The sequence below is a fragment of the Erinaceus europaeus genome, chromosome 14 (genome assembly GCF_950295315.1).
Source record: "Erinaceus europaeus chromosome 14, mEriEur2.1, whole genome shotgun sequence".
NCBI classification, from domain to species: domain Eukaryota; kingdom Metazoa; phylum Chordata; class Mammalia; order Eulipotyphla; family Erinaceidae; genus Erinaceus; species Erinaceus europaeus.
The window spans coordinates 31,147,596-31,174,022 of record NC_080175.1 but is presented as its reverse complement, the minus strand read 5'-3'; the positions used below and the strand labels follow the sequence as shown (position 1 = coordinate 31,174,022).

At 38.9% G+C, this 26,427-nt stretch overlaps 1 protein-coding gene across 2 annotated transcripts in view; it reads right to left on the bottom strand.

The window, feature by feature from the left end:
- Nucleotides 1-26,427, bottom strand: part of HPSE2 (heparanase 2 (inactive)) — a 707,067-nt gene that overhangs the window by 160,541 nt on the left and 520,099 nt on the right. For both annotated transcript variants that reach the window (XM_060171512.1, XM_060171513.1), the window contains 2 exons: nt 10,782-10,888; nt 5,000-5,114 (listed from right to left, as the gene is read on the bottom strand). In XM_060171512.1, coding sequence (XP_060027495.1) covers nt 5,000-5,114; nt 10,782-10,888 — 222 coding nt within the window. The remainder of the gene's footprint in view (nt 1-4,999; nt 5,115-10,781; nt 10,889-26,427) is intronic.

Genomic DNA, 26,427 nt, shown 5'->3' with positions numbered 1-26,427 from the left:
AGATGTGATTAGTAATTCACCATTCCTTTCCATGAAAGCTCTGTAAATCAAGCTTTTAAGAAAAATAGCAAGCCAAAATTCCAAAACCCTCTCTTAGGAGAAATGCCCATGGCTGGTGGGGTCTGGACTATGTCCACTGAATGTGCAGATCTCTTCTCAACAAACATCACTCTCTCCCAAGGGAGTCCATGGATGGCTGGCCGACTGTGGAGACTCACATATCCCCTCTTTCCCAATGGCAGAGGAGGTCAGGAAGAGGGATGGGAGTGGAGTGATAAAGTACTGCTGAACTAAATGTTCTCCTCTTCCCAGGCGAAGAAAAAAATCTTAGCACCGGAGGAGGGCTGGAACTTTTCTAGAGGAACCATAAAGACTATAGGATGTACTCAAAAATTATCTTTTCTAAAGCCAAATTTGTTAAAGGGCCACCCTTACATTTTCTCTTGCCTTAGACTGCCATGACTTAGCTTGAAAGGGCTTGTGAGAACTGAACTGGAATCCTACAAACTGAGATCACAGTGGACAGAGAGCATGGAGTGGTAAGAATGAATGTGGGCTTAGGAGTAAGTCACTCAGCCAAGATCTCACTTTTTCTGAATTTATCCAAAAGCACTAACAAAAACAAAACAGTGTTTGTTAATACGACCTTTCCCTGCAGTACACTAATCTGGGTTTAAAGAAACTGGAATATAAAATGCTGTTTTTTTCTGGGAGACAACCAAAACACAGCTCACTAATTCCCCCAAGCTCTTAATAAACTCTCTTGAAGATTTAATCACAGTGTAAAATCCACAAGTTTTTATTGGCAGTGTTTGCTTATCAACTGCATAACTCTCTGAAGTGGCAACCAGTATGACTCCTAGGTCTGTCTCTACTGCACATCTGGAAGCTTACTGACAAAGTCTATCAGATTGGTACCCTGATCCAGCCTTGTAAATTCTTTCCAAGGGAGAATTAGGACATACTCCTCCAACTGCCAAGTTCTCTACTTATAAGGTGCAGAATTTATTAGTGCAAAGAAAAATAAGAAGGAGGAGGAGAAAGAAGAAGAAAGCCTACTATACTACCTTTTAAGTGCTTTTACATACAGTTTCCAATTTCTTTATTGGAACTTGGTGATTCTAGAAATACAGCTGTCCAGTTTATTTGAGACACTGTACTAAATCAATAGGATATGTTTCAATTTCCTATGAACTTCTGTGAGCTCTCCTGACATCACATATCATTCAGGGTCTCGTGCATCTGATTTATAAGGGACACTGCCTGTGGCAACTTCACTTAGGAAAGATGAAGCCATGAAAACTGGTATCTTTAGCCTGTGCACAGTCTTGCAGCAGTACACAGAGAATGGATCAGCAGTGCAGGTCGGTCTAATTCTGCTAATCAAGCCCTTCTTCTTCTATTTTTTTAATTTATTTTTGCCTACAGTAGGGTTATCGCTGGGGCTCGGTGCCTGCAATATGAATTCACTGCTCCTGAAGGCCATCTTTTTTTCCATTGTTGTTGTTGCTGTTATGCTGTTGTTGTTGGATAGGACAGAGAGGAGGGGAAGATAGACACCTGCAGACCTGCTTCATTGCCTGTGAAGCAACCCTCCTGCAGGTGGGGTTCCAGGGGCTCGAACCAGTCCTTGTGCTTTGCACTATGTGCACTTAGCCTGGTGTGCTACTACCCACCCCCTGGTTTTCTTTCTTTTTTTTTTTATTTTTTTATTTTTAAATATTTTATTTTATTTATTTATTCCCTTTTGTTGCCCTTGTTTTATTTTTGTAGTTATTATTGTTGTTGTCATCATTGTTGGATAGGACAGAGAGAAATGGAGAGAGGAGGGGAAGACAGAGAGGGGGAGAGAAAGACAGACACCTGCAGACCTGCTTCACCGCCTGTGAAGCGACTCCCCTGCAGGTGGGGAGCCGGGGTTCGAACCGGGATCCTTATGCCGGTCCTTGTGCTTTGCGCCACCTGCGCTTAACCCGCTGCGCTACAGCCCGACTCCCCACCCCCTGGTTTTCTTATTAATTCCTCAATTCCATCTCTAGACCCACTTCTGGGCCAAATACTGGTCTCAGACCACAACACAGACACCAACAAAAGTAGTGTAAGAAATAGTGTGAAATAGAGAAAAGAAAATAGAATTGAGAACTAATATATCTGACTGGTTTTTCTCTCTTTTTTTCATACTTTTTTTTGGTGGGGGGGGTGGTGCTTTGAAACATGTTATTTCACCAGTCCCAAGGCTTCTTTCTTTCAGATAGAGAGATTGACACAGAGAGGGAGAGACACCACAGGGATTTCCCCAGTGCCACAGCACCCCCTATTGGTATCTGGGCATGAACCTGGTTACACATGGCAAGTCATGTGCCCTACTTAATGAGATACCTCTCTGGTCCATGTTTCTGACTTTGAATAAGCCACACAATTTTACAGAATTCTAGTTTCTCTTCTGCAAAGGATAGCTTTACTTTTCTTACCAGGTTTCTTCAGAGCAAGGTGCATTTAACATATATAATTCTTTATTTTTCAGTGTGAGTCACTAGATAATAAGACTCAGTACTTTAGGAATCTTGTAGTTTTGGTTCACCACAGTAGTACACTGTCAGGAATACTACTCAGAAAATAACACACTATCAAGGGAGTAGTTATATTTAAATGATTGAAGGAAAGAAAGGAAAAGGAAGAATAGAGGGAAGGGCATTATTTGGAGTCTTACTGATATGTCATATATGAAGAAGCCTGTAAATTATTAAAGATTATCCATATTTTTATAATATAACTAATTTGTTACTGTGTTAATAATACCAAGGTGACATTTAAGAAATGCAACTTAGATCATGCTACTTTCTTTTATAAAACCCTTCAATAAGTGCTCATATCACTTTCATTGAACTATTTTGTCCTACAAAGTTCTAAGTGCTATGGCCCCATCATGATGTCTCTGCTTTCCCTGCCAGGGCCCATCATTATCATGTTCTAGTGTTTTCTCAAACATACCAATGCTGTTCCTACCTTAGAGTCCTTATGCTAGCTCTCGCCCATACCCAGAAGTTCTATAAATTCTGTATAACTGGTGCCTTTGGATCTTGCTTTGCATAGCACCGTCTTAGAGAAACCTTTCTGGTACACAAATTTAAAACATCCTTCACTGTCTGTTTTAGTTTGCTATTATTTATTTATCCATCCATTTATCTATTATTAGTCTCCTTCCTCCATTCTTACTGGGGTGATGGTCAATAAGCATACTTACTTATTTAATTTTGTGCACTCAGGACCTTTTGCATACACAATTTACCACAGCTTGGATGGCTTTATCATTCACATAAAGAAGGATGGAGGGATGGAGGAAGGGAGAGAAAGAGAGAGAGAGAGAGAGAGAGAGAGAGGAAGGGGAAGGGAGGGGAGGGGAGGGGAGGGGAGAGGAGAGGAGAGGAGAGGAGAGGAGAGGAGAGGAGAGGAGAGGAGAGGAGAGGAGAGGCGAGGCGAGGCGAGGCGAGGCGAGGCGAGGCGAGGCGAGGCGAGGCGAGGCGAGGCGAGGCGAGGCGAGGCGAGGCGAGGCAGACCACGGCACCAGAGTTTTCCCTGGACCCATGTACCTTCCATGTGGTGCTAGGGCTTGAGATTAGATTAGGCTATGTCCTTAGCAAGGCATGTACCCTACCCAATGAGCTAGCACTCCAGCCCCAATAAGTATATATCTTATGTGAATTATATCTATTTAATGCTTATATTTTATAAATGTTTTTCTAATTATTATTTGTTTTATCTCTACAAGTTTACAAACTCAAAACAAATATAACCCCTATATTTCTAAACATTAGACTCCCTCTCCAGCCCTACACTCCATAAACCTGCTCCCAACACCTGAGAATACATTTCCACATGTGAATGAAAGCAATCATGTTTGTCAGTTTAATATATGTGATCTAATTGGAGTCATCTTCAATCAGTGATATAGTAATTACTTAATGCTCTAATCAAGAGGAGTTCTTTTGAGGGTGTGGTAATGGTGCTGTTGGGTGTCTCTTTTCTGGGTCCGGAGACCTGTTCATGTTTTGAGTGGGGGATGAAAGAGATGGGAGAATGAAATAGACAGAGGGACAAAAGGCAGGACAGTTCACAGGTTCCAGCTGGACTTGTTAAATGTGAACTCAGGGTAGCAATAAGTCTCCAAGAAGAGCACCAAACCAGGGAACAGAAAACAGGGACTATGGATGGCTCTGCTCGCACCCCTCTCTCTACCCTACCAACCAGTCCTTCTCTTCTATGTAGTGGAATTGGGCCATCTCCAAAGGGAATGCCAGCTCTGACACTGTATGTGATAATGAGAAGAATCTGAACTTTCACCCATGAACATTTTATCTGTGAAAAGGATAACACATGCCATGTTTCTGTTAAGTGCAGCTTTTCTGGACTGGGATGTCTTTGGGAAATATAGCTACAGAGATGTCTGCTCTTGCCACTCTGCTTTGGTGCCCCTTTTCTTTGTTTTCCTAAAGGAACTGTGCTTAGAGCAGGGCTCTTTATTGTCATACTGATTGGCATCTAACTGTAAATGCACTTCACCTAGTCTTTAAGAGATGGGTTCCTACTGTATCTGATCTTAGTCAACACTATCCCATCTGCTTTCAACATGTTGTAGTTAAAGTTAACTAATGTCTCCTATTAGCATTAAAAGCAAACAATCTGGAAAAATTCACTCTCAAGCAGAATTCAAATGAGCCATAAGTAGAAGTGGAATCTCAACTGCACAAAGTTGGTTAAAATAAAAATCGCAAGCAAATATATGATACAAAAATATATTTGTGTATATGTACACATGTGTGTGTGCGTATGCTGATAACTCAAACATTTGAAAAATGGGTCAAGCAATGCTTCTGTGTCTGATTTATAAAACTAACTGGTAAGAGGAGGAGGAGAAAAATGCTACCAATGTGGAGCTAAGCATGATCAAAAGAACTGAATGGCATAGAAATGGAGCTGGGATTCTTTATTGCACACTTACTGGTAATGGGTTAAAATTCTGGTCCACGAGATGATTGTATCCATGGTCAAAAAATGAGTGACGTATCACAACATCAATTCCCTGATTGGCCAGCATTCCTAAAGTGTTCAGCCATCTAGAAAGTAAGGGGAAAACATACATCTGTACTTTTTTTTAAATGGTATATTTAAGTCTCTTGAGATTGGCTAAGACTGATACATTCACACCACATTCACATCCCAGTGCCAGTGCCATGAAATTTATCTAGTACTTTAAAGTAAATTAATTTAAACACCAAATATACAGCTGGAAGAGATTTTAAAGATGATCAAATCTAACCCCTTCATTTTATAGGAAAAGAAACAGATCCAGGGGGAGTAGAATGAATTACCCTGGTCATAAAATAATAATGTACTCTTATTCCTTTAATACTAACAAATGAAATGAACAATCTAGCTACTTGTGAACTTAATGTAACCTCCACACACCCCAGCCATAAAACACAAACCTTAGGAGCACACACTACAGTTTCCATCACTCAAGCGTCTAATTATTCTTTTCACTGTGCATGTAGCTTTCATGTGACTCTAACCCACCTATTCATTTCTATTTCCTATGCAAGAGTGCTCCAGGAATTAGCACCCCTCATATATCACTGTCACCAAGAGGTGCAATAATAATTTCCCTTGTCACTATAACTAATTGTACAGGGATTTGAGTATGCAACCATCAGAACTATGTTGCAGAGGAGGACCCACACTGCTCACACACTTCTCAGATAGCCAATTATGCCAAGCTTTCACCCTCCAGACCATGTTGTCCTTCAAAGATACTCTTTCCTTGGTTCTCCCAATGCCCACTGCTAACTCTATTTTCACGATCTACTTATTCACAGCTGGGAGTATGAACCGACTTGTCAACGCCCATGTTCAGCGGGGAAGCAATTACAGAAGCCAGACCTTCTACCTTCGGCATCCCACAATGACCTTGGGTCCATACTCCCAGAGGATTAAAGAATAGGAAAGCTATCAAGGGAAGGGATGGGATATGGAGTTCTGGTGGTGGGAATTGTGTGAAGTTGTACCCCTATTATCCTATGGTTTTGTCAGTGTTTCCTTTTTATAAATAAAAAAAAAATTCATTTGTTTTTCTCTCTATACTCCAACTTCTGAAATGTGGACAATCTTACACTGTAATAAAATATGTACAAGAAACATGATTTAGACCTTTATTCTCAATTTAGCTACATGGAATTTATTACAGTCTCTTCTGAACAAGTATAGTTTCATTTCACCACCTCCTCTTTTCTCCTCTTATCTCATGTTAAATTCTACCCCCCTAAGCTCCAAATCACATAAAACTATTGACACTTTGGATGACCAACATCAAGTGTTCTTACATTCACCCAGGTCATTATATTATTATAATTTCTGCATATCTACCCCTTTCTCTCATCCTCTTACACAACTATCCTGCCCAATTTCTTTCCATTTGTTAATCTCCAAATCAAGTGTCACCTCCTTTTAGACATATCTGCCCCAGTCAGAAGTAGTACCTTTCTCCTCTGAACTTCCTCAGAACTCCTATTCATACCCCTTACCAACTTGTTGAAAAAAAACTGCTGACTTTTTTATCTTTCTTCAAATGACTATGACTTCATCAAGAATAGAGAAGAGGTTTTAACTTTGTACCAGACCTACCTATCAGAGATCCTGAAACACTGTTGGTGCTCATACTCTGTTACACTGAAATTTATCAGGATAGAGTTAGATTCTAGGAGATTTAGGAATCATAGTTCAGCACACTAGAGGCAATTAAATTATGCATAGTTATGATTCTCAAATTTTAAACCAGATGAAGTTCCAATCCAGTCAACTGTAGAATTAAACTTTTTCTCTTAGCAGGATTAAGAACATTGAAGATTTTTTATTATTAGTGAATGTTCTTAAATTCTTCAAATATTTTTCACATTGGAATTTGTATTTTATCCTCATAAAATGTAAGAAATATGTATTAATAACTAATGTTACAAAAATAAAACAAGGTAAACCACACACACACACACACACACACACACACACACACACACACACACAAACGTTTAAGTTAGAAAGAAAATCTGACAATAATAAAGTAGAAATTTTCTATTATTCAGATGGAACATTGTGATCCATGGAATGGAAGTTATTTTTGGAATATCACAAAGCTATGCTATTTGCTTTCATTATTATTCTTACTTCCTCCATTACAGTTTTAATGCCCTCATTATTTTTATTAGTTTAGCAGCCCTGTGAAATCAGAATAACATATCTGAATTTTCCTTCAGGCACTGAAAAAATTATTACATGTCCTACGTAGAACTGTGACATGAATTCTGAATTGAAGCCTCTTAAGTCAGTGCTCTTTATACATTGAAATATTACAAACATAATAAGAGTTTATATCTAATAAAATTTATTTATAAAAAACCTTTTCTTACCTTTATGTCTCTATGATTATTACATGAATAGAGAAACAAATTGATGAACATCAATGCAAGACTTGATTTGGTTATTTTTATATGTGGAAAAACTGTATCTGTCCACTTACTCATCATTAATACAACATTAATTAATGAACTGGAAAAATTAGACCTTATTCTCACCTTTGAGGATAAATACAAAATCAATGTGTGACCATGTGATTCATATAGTACTGAATATGCAAATATCTACAGGTATACATCCACTGAAATTTGGTTAAATTGCTACTTCTGGCCCTAAACTGCAAAGGATACATATTCAAAAGATAAATGTTACTTAGTAATCTGTGGAGTATATTGTTGGTAAATGGCTATTTTAAAAAGAATTCTAAAATCAGAGGGAAGAAAATGCATCCTCCATTCTCAATCTACTTCCATATGCAGACCCAGTGGTTGGGGTGTTCAAAAATAAATATGGCCAAAGTCCCTAACTACTCAGGGATTTTCAGAGTGTAATGGTCAGTACTAACATTGCCTAATATTTCTCTTATAATAACAAGCCCCCCAACCCAATAGGGAAAGGGGATATAAATGGCGTTTAAAGGGGGTGGCTTCCTTATGCTCAAGTATAGAAAAATGGCGAGATGATCGGTATACACTAAGGATACTATCATAACTACTAATTCCCATTCCACAATGATACACTGAATATTTACAGTGTGTCAGACACTGTGTCTTAGCACAGATAAATGCACCTGTAGTGCACCATGGAATTTCAAAGCTCTAACTGGGAAAGCTAAGCTCAAAAGGTCTGTGGCAAAGAATGCTGGTTCCCTCCATGAAGGCCTTTGGCATTTCTCAGTTCATATCTCTCCCTAAAGGAAAGTGTATTCCCCCAATACTCTTTAACAACTAGGAGTTTAACAACTCTTTTAAACTAGGTTGCATGCTGATCCCTGCAGCAGTCATTGGGTGTTAGCTGAGCAAAGCCCCATTTCTCTGCTGATTCTCAGGGGGGCTCTGCTTTATTGACAGCCAGGCTAGTAGCTCATCTTGTGTCAGGACTCACAGTGAATCTGGTGGAGAGCGCATTTCTGAATGACTGAGCCACATTATAAAAATGCTGAATCACTCCATTTCATTCATTTGAAACATGGTCATTGAACTGTTTTTTGCTAATCAACATTAGATGTTAAGGACACAGAGATAGAAGTCCCAGGATATTACTGTGTACTGCACTGACTCATTATCTTCATCTGCATTCACGAGGACTCCATCTATCAAGGTAGTCTGTTTGACTTGCTGGCTTTGTCCTTCACATATGAATGAAGGAAGCTGCCTTAATGGAGAGGAACAGCATCTGTATAACTAGGAACAGCTGTTAGTGTGAAACACGTAGCTGAGGGCAGAGCTGCAATTCTTAGGAAGACCTTGCTCATCCAAAAGGCTAGGACTACAGAATTAGACTGAGCCAAGAATAAGTCACTTAGTCTGTGGTCTTGGGGGTTTATCTTTGTCACATGTCAACAACAGGTCAGTCAGAGACCTCCATCCTTCATAAATTATAAGTCATTCTCCAAATGAGAACTATAGCCTTCAAATATATTTTCCTATCTCATAGTTCTGCAAGTGCTTGTACATACTACTGCCAAAGTCAGAATCTTACAATAAAGGTCAGATGGTATCTCCCCTTCAAAATGTTCAGTAGGTTGTGACAGAACATAAAACAAAGCTTTATTTCCTCTGCTTAATTTTCAAGGTCTCCCTTGAAAATTAAGTGATTTAATGGTAAACCCTCTCTCTCATTTCAGGTCACATTATGTCCCTATAGAATTCAAGGCTTTTTAATCATTTCCTCTCTTCTATATACTCTTTCACAATAATCTTTCAGTCTAGAATTCTCCTCTCTACTATCACCACCTGTAGTAGTATCTTTCATGTCTATTCCTCTGTGAGCCCTTCCTTAGCCTCCAGTCAGAGAAATTGTTGATTCCTTTGCATGTCCAACACTTGCAGAGAAAGTCATGGTGTAATGCAGGAGCAAATAAACTGGAGTCTAGAGCAGGTTGCCTGGGTATGAGTTCAGGCTCTGCAATTGGCTAATAATCACAAGTATCTCACTATTGGTTTTATTTGTTTGTTTGTTTTGCCAGCAGGGCTATTGTTGGGGCTTATATCTACATAAGGATTCCACTGATCCATATTTGTTTTGTTTTGTTTTGTTTTGTTTTTTTCCTTTAATTTGATAAGATGCAGAGAAATAGAGAGGGAGGTGGAAGATAGGAGAAATACAGACACCTGCAGCACTGCTTCACTGCTTATGAAGCTTCTCTGCAGGTAGGGACCTCAAGAGTTGAACCTGGCTCCTTGTGCATGATAACATAACCACTTTACCTGGCTCTCAATGGTTTGTTATAAAAAAAATCATATCTATTTTACTGGTTTTTAAATTTATAAAGAACTTCAGATAGTATTTGCCAAGGTGAGCACTAGTAACTTAAAATTGTCATTATGACATTTCTCTCCTATTTTAATGTAATGCTTTGATTTATAGGGCTGTCAGAGAAGTTACGATGTATTTTTCCTATGTTATTTTATGCAAAACTATGTCATGACTTTTCCAACAACTCAATATTTCCTTTTTTTTTTTTTTTCTTCACCTCCAGGGTTATTGCTGCACTATGAATCCACTGCTCCTGGAGGCTAGTTTCCCCTTTTTTTTGTTGCCCTTGTTGCTTTTTTATCATTGTTGTTATTATTATTGTTGTTGTTATTGCTGTCGTTGTTGCATAGGACAGAGAGAAATCGAGAGAGGAGGGGAAGACAGAGGGAGAGAAAAACAGACACTTGCAGACCTGCTTTACTGCTTGTGGGAGTGGAGGGTTTGAACCGGAATCCTTGTGCCAGTCCTTGCACTTTGTGCCATGTGCGCTTAACCCGATGCACTACCTCCTAACACCCCCCCCCCCCATTTTGTTTTTCTAATCTTAGCTTTCTGGAGGTCAAAACTTGTTCTGTCTTATTATTATTATCTTGTGTAATACACTGAAAACTAGAGGAAATAGATGATGCTTGTGCTGAGTTTTGCATTACAGACAATATATAACTATGATTACCACTACTATCTTTGTTCTAATGCATTTTCTAGCATATTAGTATTTATAGAAGTTACTTGCATTGTATGTGCAGTGTACTGAACTGTGAACAGTCACTGACAAGGGAAGAAATTTCAATAGGAAACATGCCCCTAACCCCTTCTAATGGACTGACCAATGAACAGTGCCACCATTTTAGTTTTCCTTGCTCAAGGCTTATTGGAGTGAAACTCCAAGTGTTACTCACAAGAATCCTGCAGCATAGGAATCTGATAGATTGTTTGTGCCTCCAGCTGATGTTGTCACTACACCTTCAAGCCAAATCTTCTTTCCTGGGGTATATGTATTCACCACCTGTTCACACCACAGAATCAGAAAGGAATAATGGGATTAAAAAAAATGTTCCCAAATAAGAAAGAGCACTTTTCCTTAAGGAAGTTACTTGATCTGTGCTTCATGTAGAGGGCTCTCTCTCTCTCTCTCTCAGTCTCCTCCTCCTCCTTCTCCTCCTTCTCCTCCTCCTTCTTCTCTCTCTCTCTCTCATACACACACACACACACACACACACACACACACACACACACACACACACATCAATATATACCTACCCAAATGAATGAGCATTTATTCCTAAGTAAACCTGAGTGATAATGTTACAAAAGAATACGCATATTCCAGGACATAATCTATTTGTCATGCCCTCCACTGAGAAATATAAATCTTACAATGTTTCCATGCTAACAAGTAGTAAAAAGCAAAATTCCTGAACATTCTGTTATGACCTGTGCTTGGATGAGTGCAATTTAGGTGGATTAAAAGTCATGAATCATACAACCATGAAAGAGGTTGAAAGCCAATATTCAGCAAAAGTATTTTTACTAGGGCACATATGCATATTACAACCACTTTTTAAATTACCACCAGAGATAGTGCTGGGGCTCCATGCTCACATTATGAATCCACAACCTTCTCCCAGCATCCATTTTTCTTTTCTTTCTTTCTTTCTTCCTTTTTTTTTTTTTTCAATTTTATTTTGATAGGTCAGAGATAAACTGAAAGGTGAAGGGAAAGAGAAAGAGGGAGGCAGACCTGCTTCACTGCTTGTAAAGTGACCTCTCCTGCAGATGGGGCTCAAACTCAGGTCTTTGCCCATCATGAGTATGGAAAACTGGATTCATCATCAGCCTGCCCCTATGACTACTTCTTTTAAAGATAGAGAGATAGAGTCAGAATGAAAGAAACACAGTACTAAAGTTTTCTTCAGTACAATGAGAGCTGGGCTCAAACCTTGGCTGCACATGAGGCAAAGAACTGCATTATCCAAGTGAGCTATTTCACTGGCTCTGCAACCACATTTTTGAAATAACTGCAATGAGTATAAAAAAGAAAAATCATTGACACCAAATGGAAGGATCCTATACTGTGACCAGCCTTCCTTGAAAAGGTAAGCCTCTTGTCAAATAGGTGGCCTTCAGAAGGGTTGGAGTGACCCAGTCTAATAAGAAAGTTGGATATTGCAGGGGTTAGGGGGCTTTCATGTCCTGATGCATGATGGTGGGAGAGGACCTAGGCATGGGGTAAGAATGTTTCACATAAAAAATAAATTTTACCCATGTACTAACAACTCAATTTACTATAAACCATTAATCACACCAAGAAAAAAAATCAATTAAAATAGAAAAAGTAGAAACTTAAAAAAGGAAAACCTGCTTTAGAGAAGTCCCATAGTAGGAAATGAGAGGCTCTATTGAACCACTTCAGAATATGGGCCAATATTTCACTGTCTTTTCCTCAATGCCCCTTGGGAATGATATTTCAAGTTGAAAGTGCTACCCAGAAGAATCCTGAAGCCTAGATTAGGCTGGTTGCCCTCTGTGCATCTGCTTAGCATCTTGGTTTCTACAGAAATAGAGAGGGGGGGGGGTTACAGGATTTCAGTTATTCACAAGAAAGTCTGGGTATTACAGGAATGTTTTGGGGGCCGAGTGGTGGCACACTGGATTAAGTGCACATAGGACAAAACACAGGATCTGCATGAGGATACTGGTTCAAGTCCCCAGCTCCACACCTGCAGTTGGGAGGTCTACAGGTGTCTTATTTTTCTCTCTCCCTCCCTATTTTCCCCTCTTTCTCTCTCAATTTCTCTCTGTCCTAGTGAATAAAATGGGAAAAAAATGGCCACCAGAAGCAGTGGATTCATAGTACTGACACCAAGTTCCATCGATAACCCTGGAGGGAGGCAAAAACAAACAAACAAACAAACAAACAAAAAAACCCCAGGAATGTAGCCCTAGGGTCCACCAATTCCAATACTGGGCATATTGAAGAAAGCACATTTTCCTTGAATCTCTAAGAACACAAACATGGTTGCTCACCGTGTTACTGTCTGTAACAAGGTGGAGGAATGGAAAAGTAAAATGTGTCAGATATATAACATCAAATATTATGTAGCATTAAGAGCAAAACATTGACTCATGTATAGAAATGGAGAAATCAGAACAGAAAGGGGAAACACAAAGTAGAATTTGGGCTGGATTGGGTGTATTGCATCAAAGTAAAGGACCTGGGGAGAAGGGGAAGGCAGACTTTCAGGTCCTGGTGCATCATAGTGGAAGAGGACCTAGGTTGGGGATCAAAGTATTTTGCATAAAATTGAGAAATTTTACACATGTATGAACAACTGTATTTACTATAATCCATTAATACTTCCCAATAATAATAAAAAAAAGAGCAAAGTATTCATTGTAAGCCCAGCAACAAGAATAAACTTTTAAGATCTAATGGTGAGTTTTTTTTTAAATTATAAGAGATTTATGGTGCAACATTATTTATGTACTTACTCATTTAAGCTCAATTTCGCTAAACATATATAAAGATACATGTCTCCTAACATATATGGGAGGCATGAATTAACAAAAATAGCGTGCTATTGTTAATTATTTTAATTTAATTCTCAGGACCTCAGGGCCAGTAACAACATTACTAACACACACACACAAACACACACAAATTGGGACAAATTGGATAGGTAGTTATCTTTGGAAGGTGTGGAATTACACCCTGTAATCTTGCAATGTTGTAACCTACTATTGATCACAAATAACAACAACAGAACTAAAAAAAGAAATTAAAATGAGACTAAAGGGTTAATGTTCCCATGTGAACATTAAGGAATTATCAAATGCATTTACTCAACAAATAGGTATTGTTCACTGACTAGGTGCTAGAGTTCTAGGGGTAGGAATGTCAGGAAAGAAGGGTTGACACTAGAAATGGTCAGAGAAGACCCTTCTGAAAGGGACAGTAGCCAACTCAGGGAGCAAATCCCTTAGTGAATCCACAGGAACATCAACAGAAAGGCATCTGAGATAAAAACAAAGATTGTTGTGTGTAGAACCAAGAACATATTAAGTAGAATTAGCAAATAAGGAATGAAAGACTTAAAAGAGAGAGAAAAAGAAGACAGGAGTAGTGAGTTTTTCTTACTCTGAGACTGATGAAAACCTATTGGAAAGATTTAGACAAGAGGATGATGTGATATGACTTACATAATGATAAATCTTTACATAAAAGTAGCTGCTATGAAAGTAGATGATAAAATGACATAAAGAATTATGCTAAGTGTAAAGTAAAAAGCAGGATAGTTAAGCAGATGGGGAATACAGGAGCTTGTTTTAAGACACTGCCAGAGGTTTATTCTTGATAAATTAAGGTAATACATGGTGCTTCTGGTCTGATAAAAGATTTGTTTTGGCAAATCCTGATTTAACATAATTAGTATTTTAAACATTTAAGATATGATGTTTTATTTTAGCCTTTTAAGTTGCCATATTAGAGTTCTAAAGAGCAAAATCTATTAAGAGTTTTATATCTACGCTTACTCATGATAGCCTTGTGATGAGTAAAGATCTTAGTAAACTAAGTTATATTAGTGTGCTTAAACTGTCTAATCAGTTTAAAATAATGCTAAAAAATGGTAAACATTTTATCATGTCAACACATTAGGTATTGACTTTCTATAACACATTGGTATATTTTAATAAAGAGTCTTCTAAAATCATAAAACTCAAGCCAATTCTAACCATTAGATCATTAGTTAACTTGGTACAAGTTCCCTCCCTAAGTAAATAATTATAGGTACATCTGCACATGAAGAACTGACTGCTCATATGGTAAGATTTAAAACTAAACATTTTTTTCTTTTTTTATTTATGGGTGTGTGATGACTCCTAAAGTCACTCATATCCTAAAATTTTTCTCATTTTTTTACAAGCCTCTTAAAATTTTAACGCTTGACCTGCCATAGTGAGAGCACTTTACTGGCTCCTGCATTGTTTAATTAAGATCTTGCTATTCAGACTTTTAAGATTAATCTCCATTGATAAAAGCCAATGCTCTCTGGCAGATTGATGTAATTCCCCTGCCCATGTTTAGTAAACAAAAACTTTTTTTTTCTCAGTTGGTATTTTTTCCAAATTTATGTGGGCTACAGCTCAAATAAGAAAACCTAAAACCCTTAAGCTCAATTAAAAAAAGAAGGGGAATGCACCCCCCAGTATTCAGTTGGCTAAAGTGTCAATGAAGTAACTATACTAAACCTTTTTAATATTTACAAAAATTCAATTTGTTCATTTACTGTATCTCATTGACAAAGCCACCCACTTTTCCAGTCACAGAGACATATTCCTTTTTTCTCTTTTTCAACACTGGATGTCCATGTTTGTTTTCCTTTTATTACGGTGGATGACATTATTGCTCTTGCAAAATCCACAGAGTCCCTGTTGGCAAGTCCTTACCACAAAGGATGCCATGGCAGTATATACTCCAGCTAACCGCACCAGCCTATCCAAGTCTTCTCTTTCTGCTGACCTACCACTGCTGACTTCATCTTTGCATGTTTATTGACTGCTCACTTTTCTCAAAATATTCCTCATGTTCAAGGAACCTCACCTAATGTGTATGCACCTCCTCTGTATTTTGGTACAACACCATCCTATATTTTCATGTCAATTCTTCTCTACCTGGTCCTTGCCTCCTAGTTTTGCTTGTTCCACAGCTGACCCTCTATGAAGAAGAAAAATTTCATCAGTTGGTGCTGACGACCACCAGAGGACCAGACGTGCTGTGTTTCTTCCCCTGGACATAACATCCACTGACTGCTTCCCTTAGACTTGCTGGTGACATGATAGGACACTCTATATATTCCTCCCATGAATTTTCTGACAAATTACAACAGGTTATAGACTCCACCACAAATAGTCTTGAGTCACTACAGAGCCCCTTATGGGACCCTTGATTAGTCTTCTGTTAATGATTACCTTAGGACCCTTTATTTTCAATAAGATTACTGATTTTATAAAACGGCAGATTGACTCCTTGGCATCAAAGCCCTTACAAATACATTATCATAAACTTGATTTGGCTGACAGAGGCCTGGCTGAACCTGAGGGTGACAGACCTCCTTTTCGGATGGCATAAAACTCAGAATTATGCATTGAGACATCCAACCTTGGCAGGGCAAGGACACCAGTAAGGGGTGCAAGGCAAAGCACTGCAGGGGGAGGACCTTATAGTCCGCCTCTGAGTCCCCAGTGAAGAAAACCTGATTTTCATGGAGGTTGGTGTCAGCAACAAAAAACTTCTGCCTTGAAGTTGTCTGCACCCTGGAAACTGTGGCTCTGCCTCCCCTCCCCAAAAAGACACCAAGAGCCTTATAAGATGCGGGAAGACTGGTTTTGCATTCACCCCGCGGGAGGAATTGGGTCAATACTTTACCCCGTCTGGTTAATGCCCACCAAAACTGCTGTTAAGGTCTCTACCCCTCACCCCCAATTTCCTGCCTCAGTTAAATTGTAACGAAGGGAGGGGATGCCAGGAGCCATTTCTCTGCTTGATAAGCTTTGAAACAATGGAAGCCCTCGAGACAAGTTTTCATTTCCCCCACGGGCAGGCCATTTTCTCTCAGGTAGGCCATTTATCAGAAAACAAGTGACACACCACATAGTTGTGGTAACAAACATGATTTCGGCCATTGTATGTTGCAAGGAACATTCCACCCTGATGATTGCTCCCCCCCCCCCCTCCTCCAGCACTTCCCCCTTCCCCAAAGCCTTATAATGCCTGTGAACACAATAAAATTTTGCAGCTTGATCAGAATCCTGTCTTGCTGTCATTTCTTGTGTCTCCTGTTCCTTTCATTACAGATTCTTGGGTTCCTAGCCCCTGTTCACGCCCTGCTGGCCAGGGCAGGTAATTAATATTAAATACATAAAGAGAAGTTTCATTAAAAGTCAGCAGTATAAGTACTGTGTATGGGCAAATATATATAAATGTAGATAAGCAGTTACAGAAATAATAGTCAACCCATGTCTGTGACCTTGGTAGAACTACTGCAGTTTTCAATGGAGGGAATGGAGACACAGATCCCTATTGGTGAGAATGGAGTGGAAATATACCTCTGATTTTATAAGTCAATATTAAGTCACTAATAAAACTTAAAAAAATTTTTTAAAGTACTGTGTATGGTCCTTTAAGGTATCTTGCCTTTTCCATTAGTCCTGCCCCTCACTAAAGTGGTGACCACATCAGGGTGGCCTCACTGTGAGAAGTCAGCAGCAGGAAGCCAGCAGCAGGGAGCCTATGGAAAAAAAATCCAGGTAAAAAAAAAATCCAGGAAGATCAGATCTGTTCTTCTAAGATTTCTTGAGACATATGACAAAGAAAACTACATTTGGGGAATTTGAAGAACCAAAAATCCCTAAACTCCGAATACATTTTTTTCACATCCTGTGTAATGTGTCTATGATAACTGTTAACACTGGTAGTTGGAGGTGAAGATTTTCAAAGAAATCTATCTCCAAATCCTAGAAAACCTCACCTGACTTGCTGGAGCCTGCTGCTGTTCCTAAGGGGCAGCTGACTCATTCACTGTTCATCCTGCTTTCTCATCTATCCATCTAAGAAACTTACTGTTTATAATTTATGTCTTCTGTCTGGAAAATCTCATCCCAATTTCATGAGGAAGAACCCAGAGCTAAGCTAACCAGGGAAGGGTCTATAGACACCTGGGTAGCAGCTTTCAGAAATACTTGAGTATGTAAATTATTTTAAATCAAAAATGCTAGAAGTCATTCTTTTATCTAGATTAGATTAATTTTAACAGCTCCTTTGTTTCTTTTAATTGTAAATTATGTCTACCATTCTGTCACTCCCAACTCTCTCCCATCACCCCTTGGATTCCCTGGAGACACTTCCTCTGAAATAAAATCCTGCTACCTCCCCAATAGCCTAGGGATCTACATTAACTGTTCTCCTTCCCTGTCAATGTATTAATATTTTCTCCTTTCTAACCTGTATAATGACTGAATTACTTGTCCAGTTCCTGAAGAACCCAGAATGGAGGGGGAGGTATTTTCACAGTGACCCCACACCCTTAACTTGTATGTGTGTGCACACATATGTTTAATGAAAATTATAAAGTGACAAGGAAAATAAAGTTCTGCTATTTTGTGACCAATTTGAGTTTCATTTATTCATCTGCCATGAGATAAAATTATGGAGGTGGAACATGAGATGAAATAACCAGGTGTGCTAAGGATCCTGAAACTATTCAGAAGGTAAATAGCAAAAGAGCAATTACAGGAAGACCCGGAGGAGAATTACTGAGAAGGGGCACAGATATCAAAGACATTTATGTGAGTCCCTCTTGAAGGGGTGAATTAATTTAAAGTAATTAATGCTAAATATATTCACAGTTTGATGGCAAGATTCCTAACTGTCACTTAAGATCCAAAAAAGAAGTCCAGAAGTCTGCATACTTCTTCCTAAAAGCTCTATTCTAGGGGGCTCAGTGGGTTCAGTGCACATGGCTTAAAGCACAAGGGCCTGCATATGGTTCAAGCTCCCAGCCCCCCATCTGAAGGGGGTCACTTTGCAAGTGGTGAAGCAGGTGGGCAGGTGTCTTTCTTTCTCTCCTCTTCTCTGTCTTCCCCTCCTCTCAACTTTTCTCTGTCCTACCCAACAACAACAGCTATGACAACAATAACAACTACAACAAGCACAACATCAAGGGCAACAAAATGGAAAAAATGGCCTCCAGGAGCAGAGGATTTATAGTGCAGGCACCCAGCCCCAGTGATAGCCCTGGAGGAATAAAACAAACAAACAAAAAACCCTTCATCTATTGGGTATCTGAGAAAATAATTCTTTTTTATTTACTTGCTAGTGGGATGTCTGGCACAGAGCAAGAATTTTGCTGGAGTTTTTTTGTGATCTCTAGTCATAAAAGAAGTAAAAATGATTTCAAAGCTGCCCATGAAGTCCACTGCATGCCTAAAGGAAATTAAATGATCTAAGAAACAGTAACCAAACTAGCCAAAAAATTAGAGACAATACTCTGACTGCAAAAGCAACCTAAGAGACTAGAATTATAATAGTATGAACTGAAAATCTACATTAAATAACTGAGAGAAGAGAAAAACATGTTTATTTTCTAAATTTCAGAATATCAGGTCTAGTATCTGCTCCTTAAATTTTGAAAGAAATATCAGAGAAGGAAAGGAGAAACTTTGCTTACTTGATAAATTATATATGAAATCCAATAACGTCAGAAATTAATTTATAACTTGGATACTAGAAGGATTTTATGATGTATCAAGATCCTCATAATACACTGATATCAAATATAACAGAACAGTCATGTGTTTCTACAACTTATTCCTTAAGAACGTTTGTTGTAGTTACTTAGCTGGAAAGTGATATGACCAAATTGGAAGAGCAGCTTGTCTGACATATGGCTATATATTTTTTTTAAATTTTTTATTTAAGAAAGGATTAGTGAACAAAAGCATAAGGTAGGAGGGGTACAACTCCACACAATTCCCACCACCCAATCCCCATAACCCACTCCCTCCCATGGTAGCTTTCCCATTCTCTATCCCTCTGGGAGCATGGACCCAGGGTCGTTGAGGGTTGCAGAAGGTAAAAGGTCTGGCTTCTGTAGTTGCTTCCCTGCTGAACATGGGCGTTGACTGGTCGGTCCATACCCCCAGTCTGCCTCTCTCTTTCCCTAGTAGGGTGTGTCTCTGGGGAAGCTGAGCTCCAGGACACATTGGTGGGGTCTTCAATCCAGGGAAGCCTAGCCAGCATCCTGGTGGCATCTGGAACCTGGTGATTGAAAAGAGAGTTAACATATGAAGCCAAACAATTTGTTGAGCAATCATGGATCCCAAGCTTGGAAAAGTGGAGAGGAAGTGTTAGGGAGGTACTCATTGCAAACTCTAGTGTAATCCTGCTTTCAGGTATATATTTTGCAGTAGTTTATGGATACGTGTGCACATAAGCTCTCTCTCACAGAAACTGGTGTATATCTAGGTTATGGGACTTTGTTAGAAAGTGAACTACCTGAGATGAAATTAGAGTGTACTATTAAAGGAAAGGTCTCACCCGAGTAATGAAGCTGAAGGGTTGTCATTCCACATGTGAAGTCTCTGGATACAGTCTGAGGTGAAGCATGTTGAGATGGCAATCGTTGCTTTGGTTAGGTTGTGATCGGCGGATGCAATATTATTTGGTTTGGATTGGGAGATGTATACGGGAAAGTGGGCCCTATCCAAGGGTTCCAGGACTGGGGGAAGTAGGGGCTCTATAGTGAAGATGTGAGGTTCCTGCTGTCTTAGGGTTCAAAAAGACAATCAATAGTTAATATTATCATCACATTATTTGTTAATTGGGTTAACTTTGAAAAGTCCCTTTGTTATGGTTTGCTGTACAGTACCCAGTATCTTGTATATAGATGTGCTATTGGAAGCTTCTAATCTACTTGGTCTAGGCTTTTGAGAGAGTCCGTATATCAAATACATAGCCTATATATTAAAAAGATTCAGTTTGTGTTTTGAGAAACTTTGAGACATACAACTGATTTCCCCCTCTCATATTAATTAACTACTGATTTATATGTCTACATTTTGCTAGGAGTGTACATAAACACCATTCCCACCACCAAAGGACTGTGACCCATCCCTCCCGCCCACTCCCACCCCCCACTGGCCCAGGAAGCTACATGTCTACCCCTCACCACTGGGTTTTTACTTTGGTGCCCTACTTACAATTTGATCAGGTCCTGCTTTTAGTTTCCCTTTCAGATCTTCTAAGTCAGCTTCTGTTGATGAGTGGGATCATCCCATACTCATCTTTATCTTTCTGACTTAGTTCACTTAAAATAATTCCTTCTAGCTCTGTCCAAGATGGGTCAGAGAAGGTGGGTTCATTGTTCTTGATAGCTGCATAGTATTCCATTGTGTATATATATCACAGCTTTCTCAGCCACTCATCTGGTGTTGGGCACCTGGGTTGCTTCCAGGTTTTAGCTATTATGAATTGTGCTGCTATGAACATAGGCGTACACACCTCTTTTTGGTTGGGTGTTATGGAGTCCTTGGGGTATAACCCCAGGAGAGGAATTATTGGGTCATATGGAAGGTCCATGTCTAGCCTTCTGAGAGTTTTCCAGACTGCTCTCCACAGAGGCTGTACCAATTTACATTCCCACCAGCAATGTAAAAGGGTTCCTCTGTCCCCACATCCTCTCCAGCATTTGTTGCTGCTGCCCTTTTTGATGTATGCCATTCTTACAGGAGTGAGGTGGTATCTTAGTGTTGTCTTAATTTGCATTTCTCTGACAATCAGTGACCTAGAGCAGTTTTTCATATGTTTGTTAGCCTTTTGGAATCCTCTGTGGTGAATGTTTTGTTCATTTCCTCTGCCCATTTTTGGATGGGGTCATTTGCTTTTTTGGTGCTAAGTTTGCGGAGCTCTTTATATATTTTGGTGATTAGTTTCTTGTCTGATGTCTGGCATGTGAAGATCTTCTCCCATTCTATGAGGGGTCTCTCTGTTTGTTTAACAGTTTCTTTGGATGTGCAGAAGCTTTTCAATTTGATGTAGTCCCATTGGTTTGTTTCTGCTTTGGTCTTCCTTGCAATTGGGTTTGATTCATCAAAGATGTCCTTAAGGTGTAGGTGGGAAAGTGTTTTACCAATGTTTTCCTCTAAGTATTTGATTGTTTCTGGTCTGACATCTAGGTCTTTGATCCATTTGGAGTTGATTTTTGTTTCTGGTGAGATAAAGTGGTTCAATTTCATTCTTCTGCATGTTTCAACCCAGTTTTCCCAGCACCATTTATTGAATAGAGCCTCCATTTTCCATTTAATACTTTGGGCCCCGTTATCAAAGATTAGATGCCCATAGGTGTTGGGATTTACTTCTGGGCTTTCAATTCTGTTCCACTGGTCTGTGTGCCTATTTTTGTTCCTGTACCATGCTGTTTTGATGATGATGGCTTTATAATATAGTTTAAGGTCTGGGAGTGTGATGCCTCCATTTCTGTTTCTTTTTCTTAAGATGATTTTGGCAATTCTAGGTGTTTTCAATTTCCAGATAAATGATTGTATTGTTTGTTCTATTCTCTTAAAGTAGCCTGGTGGAACTTTGATGGGTATTGCATTAAATTTGTATATGGCTCTGGGGAGAATATTCATTTTGATGATATTTATTCTTCCAATCCATGAGCATGGGATATCTTTCCATTTCTTGGTATCAGTTTCTATCTCCTTGAGTAGCGACTCATAGTTTTCAGTATACAAGTCTTTCACTTCTTTGGTCAACTTTATTCCTAGGTATTTGATGGATTTTGCTGAAACAGTAAATGGGAGTGATTTCTGAATGTCTTCTTCTTCAGATTTAGTGTTTGCATAAAGAAATGCCACTGATTTTTGTACATTGATTTTGTAGCCTGATACCTTGCTATATTGCCTAATAACTTCCAGTAATTTTCTACTGGATTCTTTAGGTCTTTCTATGTATACTATCATATCATCTGCAAATAGTGAGAGCTTGACTTCTTCCCTTCCAATCTGTATCCCTTTGATTTCCTTCTCTTGCCTGATTGCTATGGCAAGAACTTCCAATACTATGTTGAAGAGTAACAGAGACAGTGGACAGCCCTGTCTAGTCCCCGATCTGAGGGGGAATGCTTTCAGCTTCTGTCCATTGAGTATGATGTTGGCTGTAGGTTTGCTATATATAGTCTCCACTATCTTGAGGAATTTCCCATCTATTCCCATTTTTTGTAGAGTTTTGAGCATGATTGGGTGTTGGATTTTGTCAAAGGCTTTCTCTGCATCTATTGAGATAATCATGTGGTTTTTGGCTTTGCTTTTGTTGATGTGATGAATGACATTGATTGATTTACGGATGTTGAACCAGCCTTGCATTCCTGGGATGAATCCCACTTGGTCATGATGAACAGTCATTTTGATGTATTGCTGTATCTGGTTGGCCAAGATCTTGTTTAATATTTTGGCATCTATGTTCATCAGAGATAATGGTCTGTAGTTTTCCTTTTTTGTTCTGTCCCTATCAGCTTTTGGTATCAGGGTGATGTTGGCTTCATAAAAGGTGGAAGGGAGTATTCCTGTTTCTTCAATCTTATGGAATAGCTTAACAAGTATGGGTAGTATGGGTATTAACTGTTTCCTGAAAGTTTTGTAGAATTCGTTTGTGAAGCCATCTGGTCCAGGACTTTTGTTGTTGGGGAGATTCTTAATAACGGTTTCAATTTCTTTGTCTGTGATTGGTGCATTTAGATTTTGTAGTTCTTCTTGGTTCAGTTTTGGAAGTGCATAGGTTTCTAGGAATTGTTCCATTTCGTCCAGATTCTCTAGCTTGGTGGCATATAGTTCTTTATAGAAGTTTCGCAGAATTCTCTGGATTTCTGTGGTGTCAGTTGTGATATCTCCTGCATCGTTTACAATTCTACTAATTTGAGTCTTCTCTCTTTTTTGTTTGGTGAGTCTGGCTAGGGGTTTGTCAATTTTGTTTAATCTTTCAAAGAACCAACATTTGGCTTCATTGATCTTTTGTATGGTTCTTTTATTTTCGATGTTGTTTATTTCTGCTCTAACTTTAGTGATTTCTGTCCTTCTGGTTGCTTTAGGGTTCCTTTGTTCCTCTTCCTCTAAGTCCTTGAGGTGTGTAGTAAGGTCGTTCATTTGGGCTTCTTCTTGGTGTTTAATATGTGATTGTATGGCTATAAGTTTCCCTCTCAGTACTGCTTTCGCTGTGTCCCAAATATTTTGATAGGTTGTGTCTTCATTTTCATTAGTTTCCAGGAACATTTGAATTTCCTGTTTGAGTGAGTCTCTGACCCAGTGGTTCTTAAGGAGCATGTTGTTTAGTTTCCAAATTCTATGTCTTTTAATAATTTTCCGTTTGTTGTTAAAAGTTAGTTTTACTCCACTGTGGTCTGAGAAGATACTTGGGATGATTTCAATGCTCTTGAATTTATTGATGCTGTCTTTGTGGCCTAACATGTGGTCTATCCTTGAGTATGTGTTGTGTGGATTTGAAAAGAAGGTGTATTCCAGTTTTTTGGGGTGGAGGAGTCTGAAAATGTCCATGAGGTCTAGTCTGTCAATCTCTTCATTCAATTCTTTTGTATCTTTATTGGTTCTCTGCTTTGTTGATCTGTCTAAGTGTGAGAGTGGGGTATTGAAGTCTCCCACTATTATTGTATTACTATTGATGTATTTTTGAAATTCTTTCAGTAGATGCTTAATGTATTTAGATGGTCCCTCGTTGGGTGCATAGATGTTAATAATTGTTAAGTCTTCTTGGTTGATTGATCCTCTAATCATTATGTAATGTCCTTGCCTATCTTTTATTACTTTATTTAATTTAAAATCTATCGTGTCTGAGATGAGAATGGCTGTTCCTGCCCTTTTTTGTGGACCGTTAGCCTGTATGATAGTTTTCCATCCTTTCACTTTAAGTCTGTGTTTATCTTGTTGTGACAGATGGGATTCTTGCAAGCAGCAAATGGTTGGGTTATGTTTTCTGATCCATCCCCCCACCCTGTGCCTTTTGATGGGTGAGTTTAAGCCATTGACATTTATTGATATTATGGATTTAATGTATTGTAGTGCCATTGTTCTAAAAAACAATTTGTTTACTCTGACATATTGCAAGTATTATAGTGATGTTCTTGTTTATAAGAGGTCTTTTAGTACCTCTTTCAGGGCCGGCTTGGTGATAGTTGCCTCCTTTAACTGTTGTTTGTCTAAGAAGGTTTTGATCCCTCCATCTAGCTTGAATGAAAGTCTAGCAGGATATATTATCCTTGGTTGAAACCCTTTTTCATTCAGGGCTCGATAGATATCTTGCCACTCCCTTCTGGCTTTAGAGTTTGAGTTGAGAAATCTGCAGAAAGTCTTATGGGTTTTCCCCTGTATGTGACTTTTTGTTTCTCTCTTGCAGCCTTTAGGATCCTTTCTTTATCCTTACTTCTTCTCATTGTGACTATGATGTGTCTTGGTGTTTTCAGGTCTGGGTTGATTCTGTTTGGTACTCTCTGGGCCTCTTGCACCTTGATATCCTTTCTGTTATTCAGGTCTGGGAAGTTTTCTTCTATTATTTCCTCTAGAATGTTTGCTTCCCCTTCCTCTCTTTCTTCCTCTGGCAGGCCAATTATACGAATGTTACTTCTTTTGAGATCATCCCATATGTCTCTGTTGTTGTTTTCAGTGTCTCTCAATCTCTTTTTAAGCTCTTTCACCTCTTTCTTAGTTTTCTCTAACTCATCCTCTGTCTGACTAATTCTGTTTTCTGCTTCTGTTAGTCTGCTTTCCCTTGCCTCAGCTTCTTTCTTCATTACAGCTATTTCAGCTTTCAGTTCTCTAATTGTCTCAAGATAATCAGTATTTTCCTTGGGGGTCTCAACTGTTGTTTCCCTAATACTGCCATTCCTTTCCTCCAATGTTGTTTTCATTTCTGTGATTAATAAGTTTATTATTGCTTGCATACTTTTCTTATCTATGGTTACTTCTGACTGATTTGTGGTTTCTTCTGGGCTCTTGTCTTCATTCATTGGGGTAGCAGTTTTATTTGTTTTTAATCTACCCATTTTTTTTATTTATGTGTTTCTCTCTCTTTTTTTTTATGCTCTGTTGTTCCTCAGTTGTTGTGTTTTGAGTACAAGTAACACTGTACTAAATACCTTTATGACAATTGCACTCACCAACCTCTGGAATTACAGTAGCAACTGAAGTAAGTATTGAAGGAGTTTAATTGTTACCAGTTAGCCAAACAATTTCTCCAGTCCGTGAAAAATAGTAACCAAATCCCAGTGAAGAAAGAGAAAAGAAAGAGAGGATAGCAAGAATAGACAGTTATGCAAATCTACTATCCAGTGTATATTCTAGGGGTAACAAGAGTGTAAAGGGAACTAGAGCAGAGATACACACATAGAGAGTCCACTCTGGGTCAGATTTCTTCCCCAAAGTAATTCACAAATCAGAAAGGCAAAGAAGAAAGAAGTGTATGACAAGATAAAAAAAAATAGAGATAGAGAGAGATAAGAGAGAGAAAAGGGAGAAGATAAGAAGAAGGGTTGTAATTAAAGAGCAGTACGAGGAACTTCCCAAATGTGTATCAGTGAATTTAAAAAACAAAACAAAACAAAAAAAAACCCTGTTTGGTGGTATGGGGTATCCTGCTAGTAGCTGGTCCCAGGCACTGCTTATGGGGGGGGGGGGCGGCGGGAAGGATGTATGCTTGAAAATTAAAAGGAAGAAAAAAGAATTTTTTCCCCTATTCTAATTCTTAACCCACATTAAGTTATAGACACCTCCTTGGTATGACCGCTATGGCCCCTTATTGGCTGGCCTGCTAATGGCAGAAAATCCTATTGTTTACACAAGATGTGTCCGGAGCTCAAAGGCTAGCCGCTTCTCCGTCCGCCATCTTCCGGGAGACCCCCCCCCTCCAGACTTTTTAAGAGGATTTCTCAAAAATGAAAACTAGCTCCAAGTCCTTTGATCCAATGAGAGCTATACTCA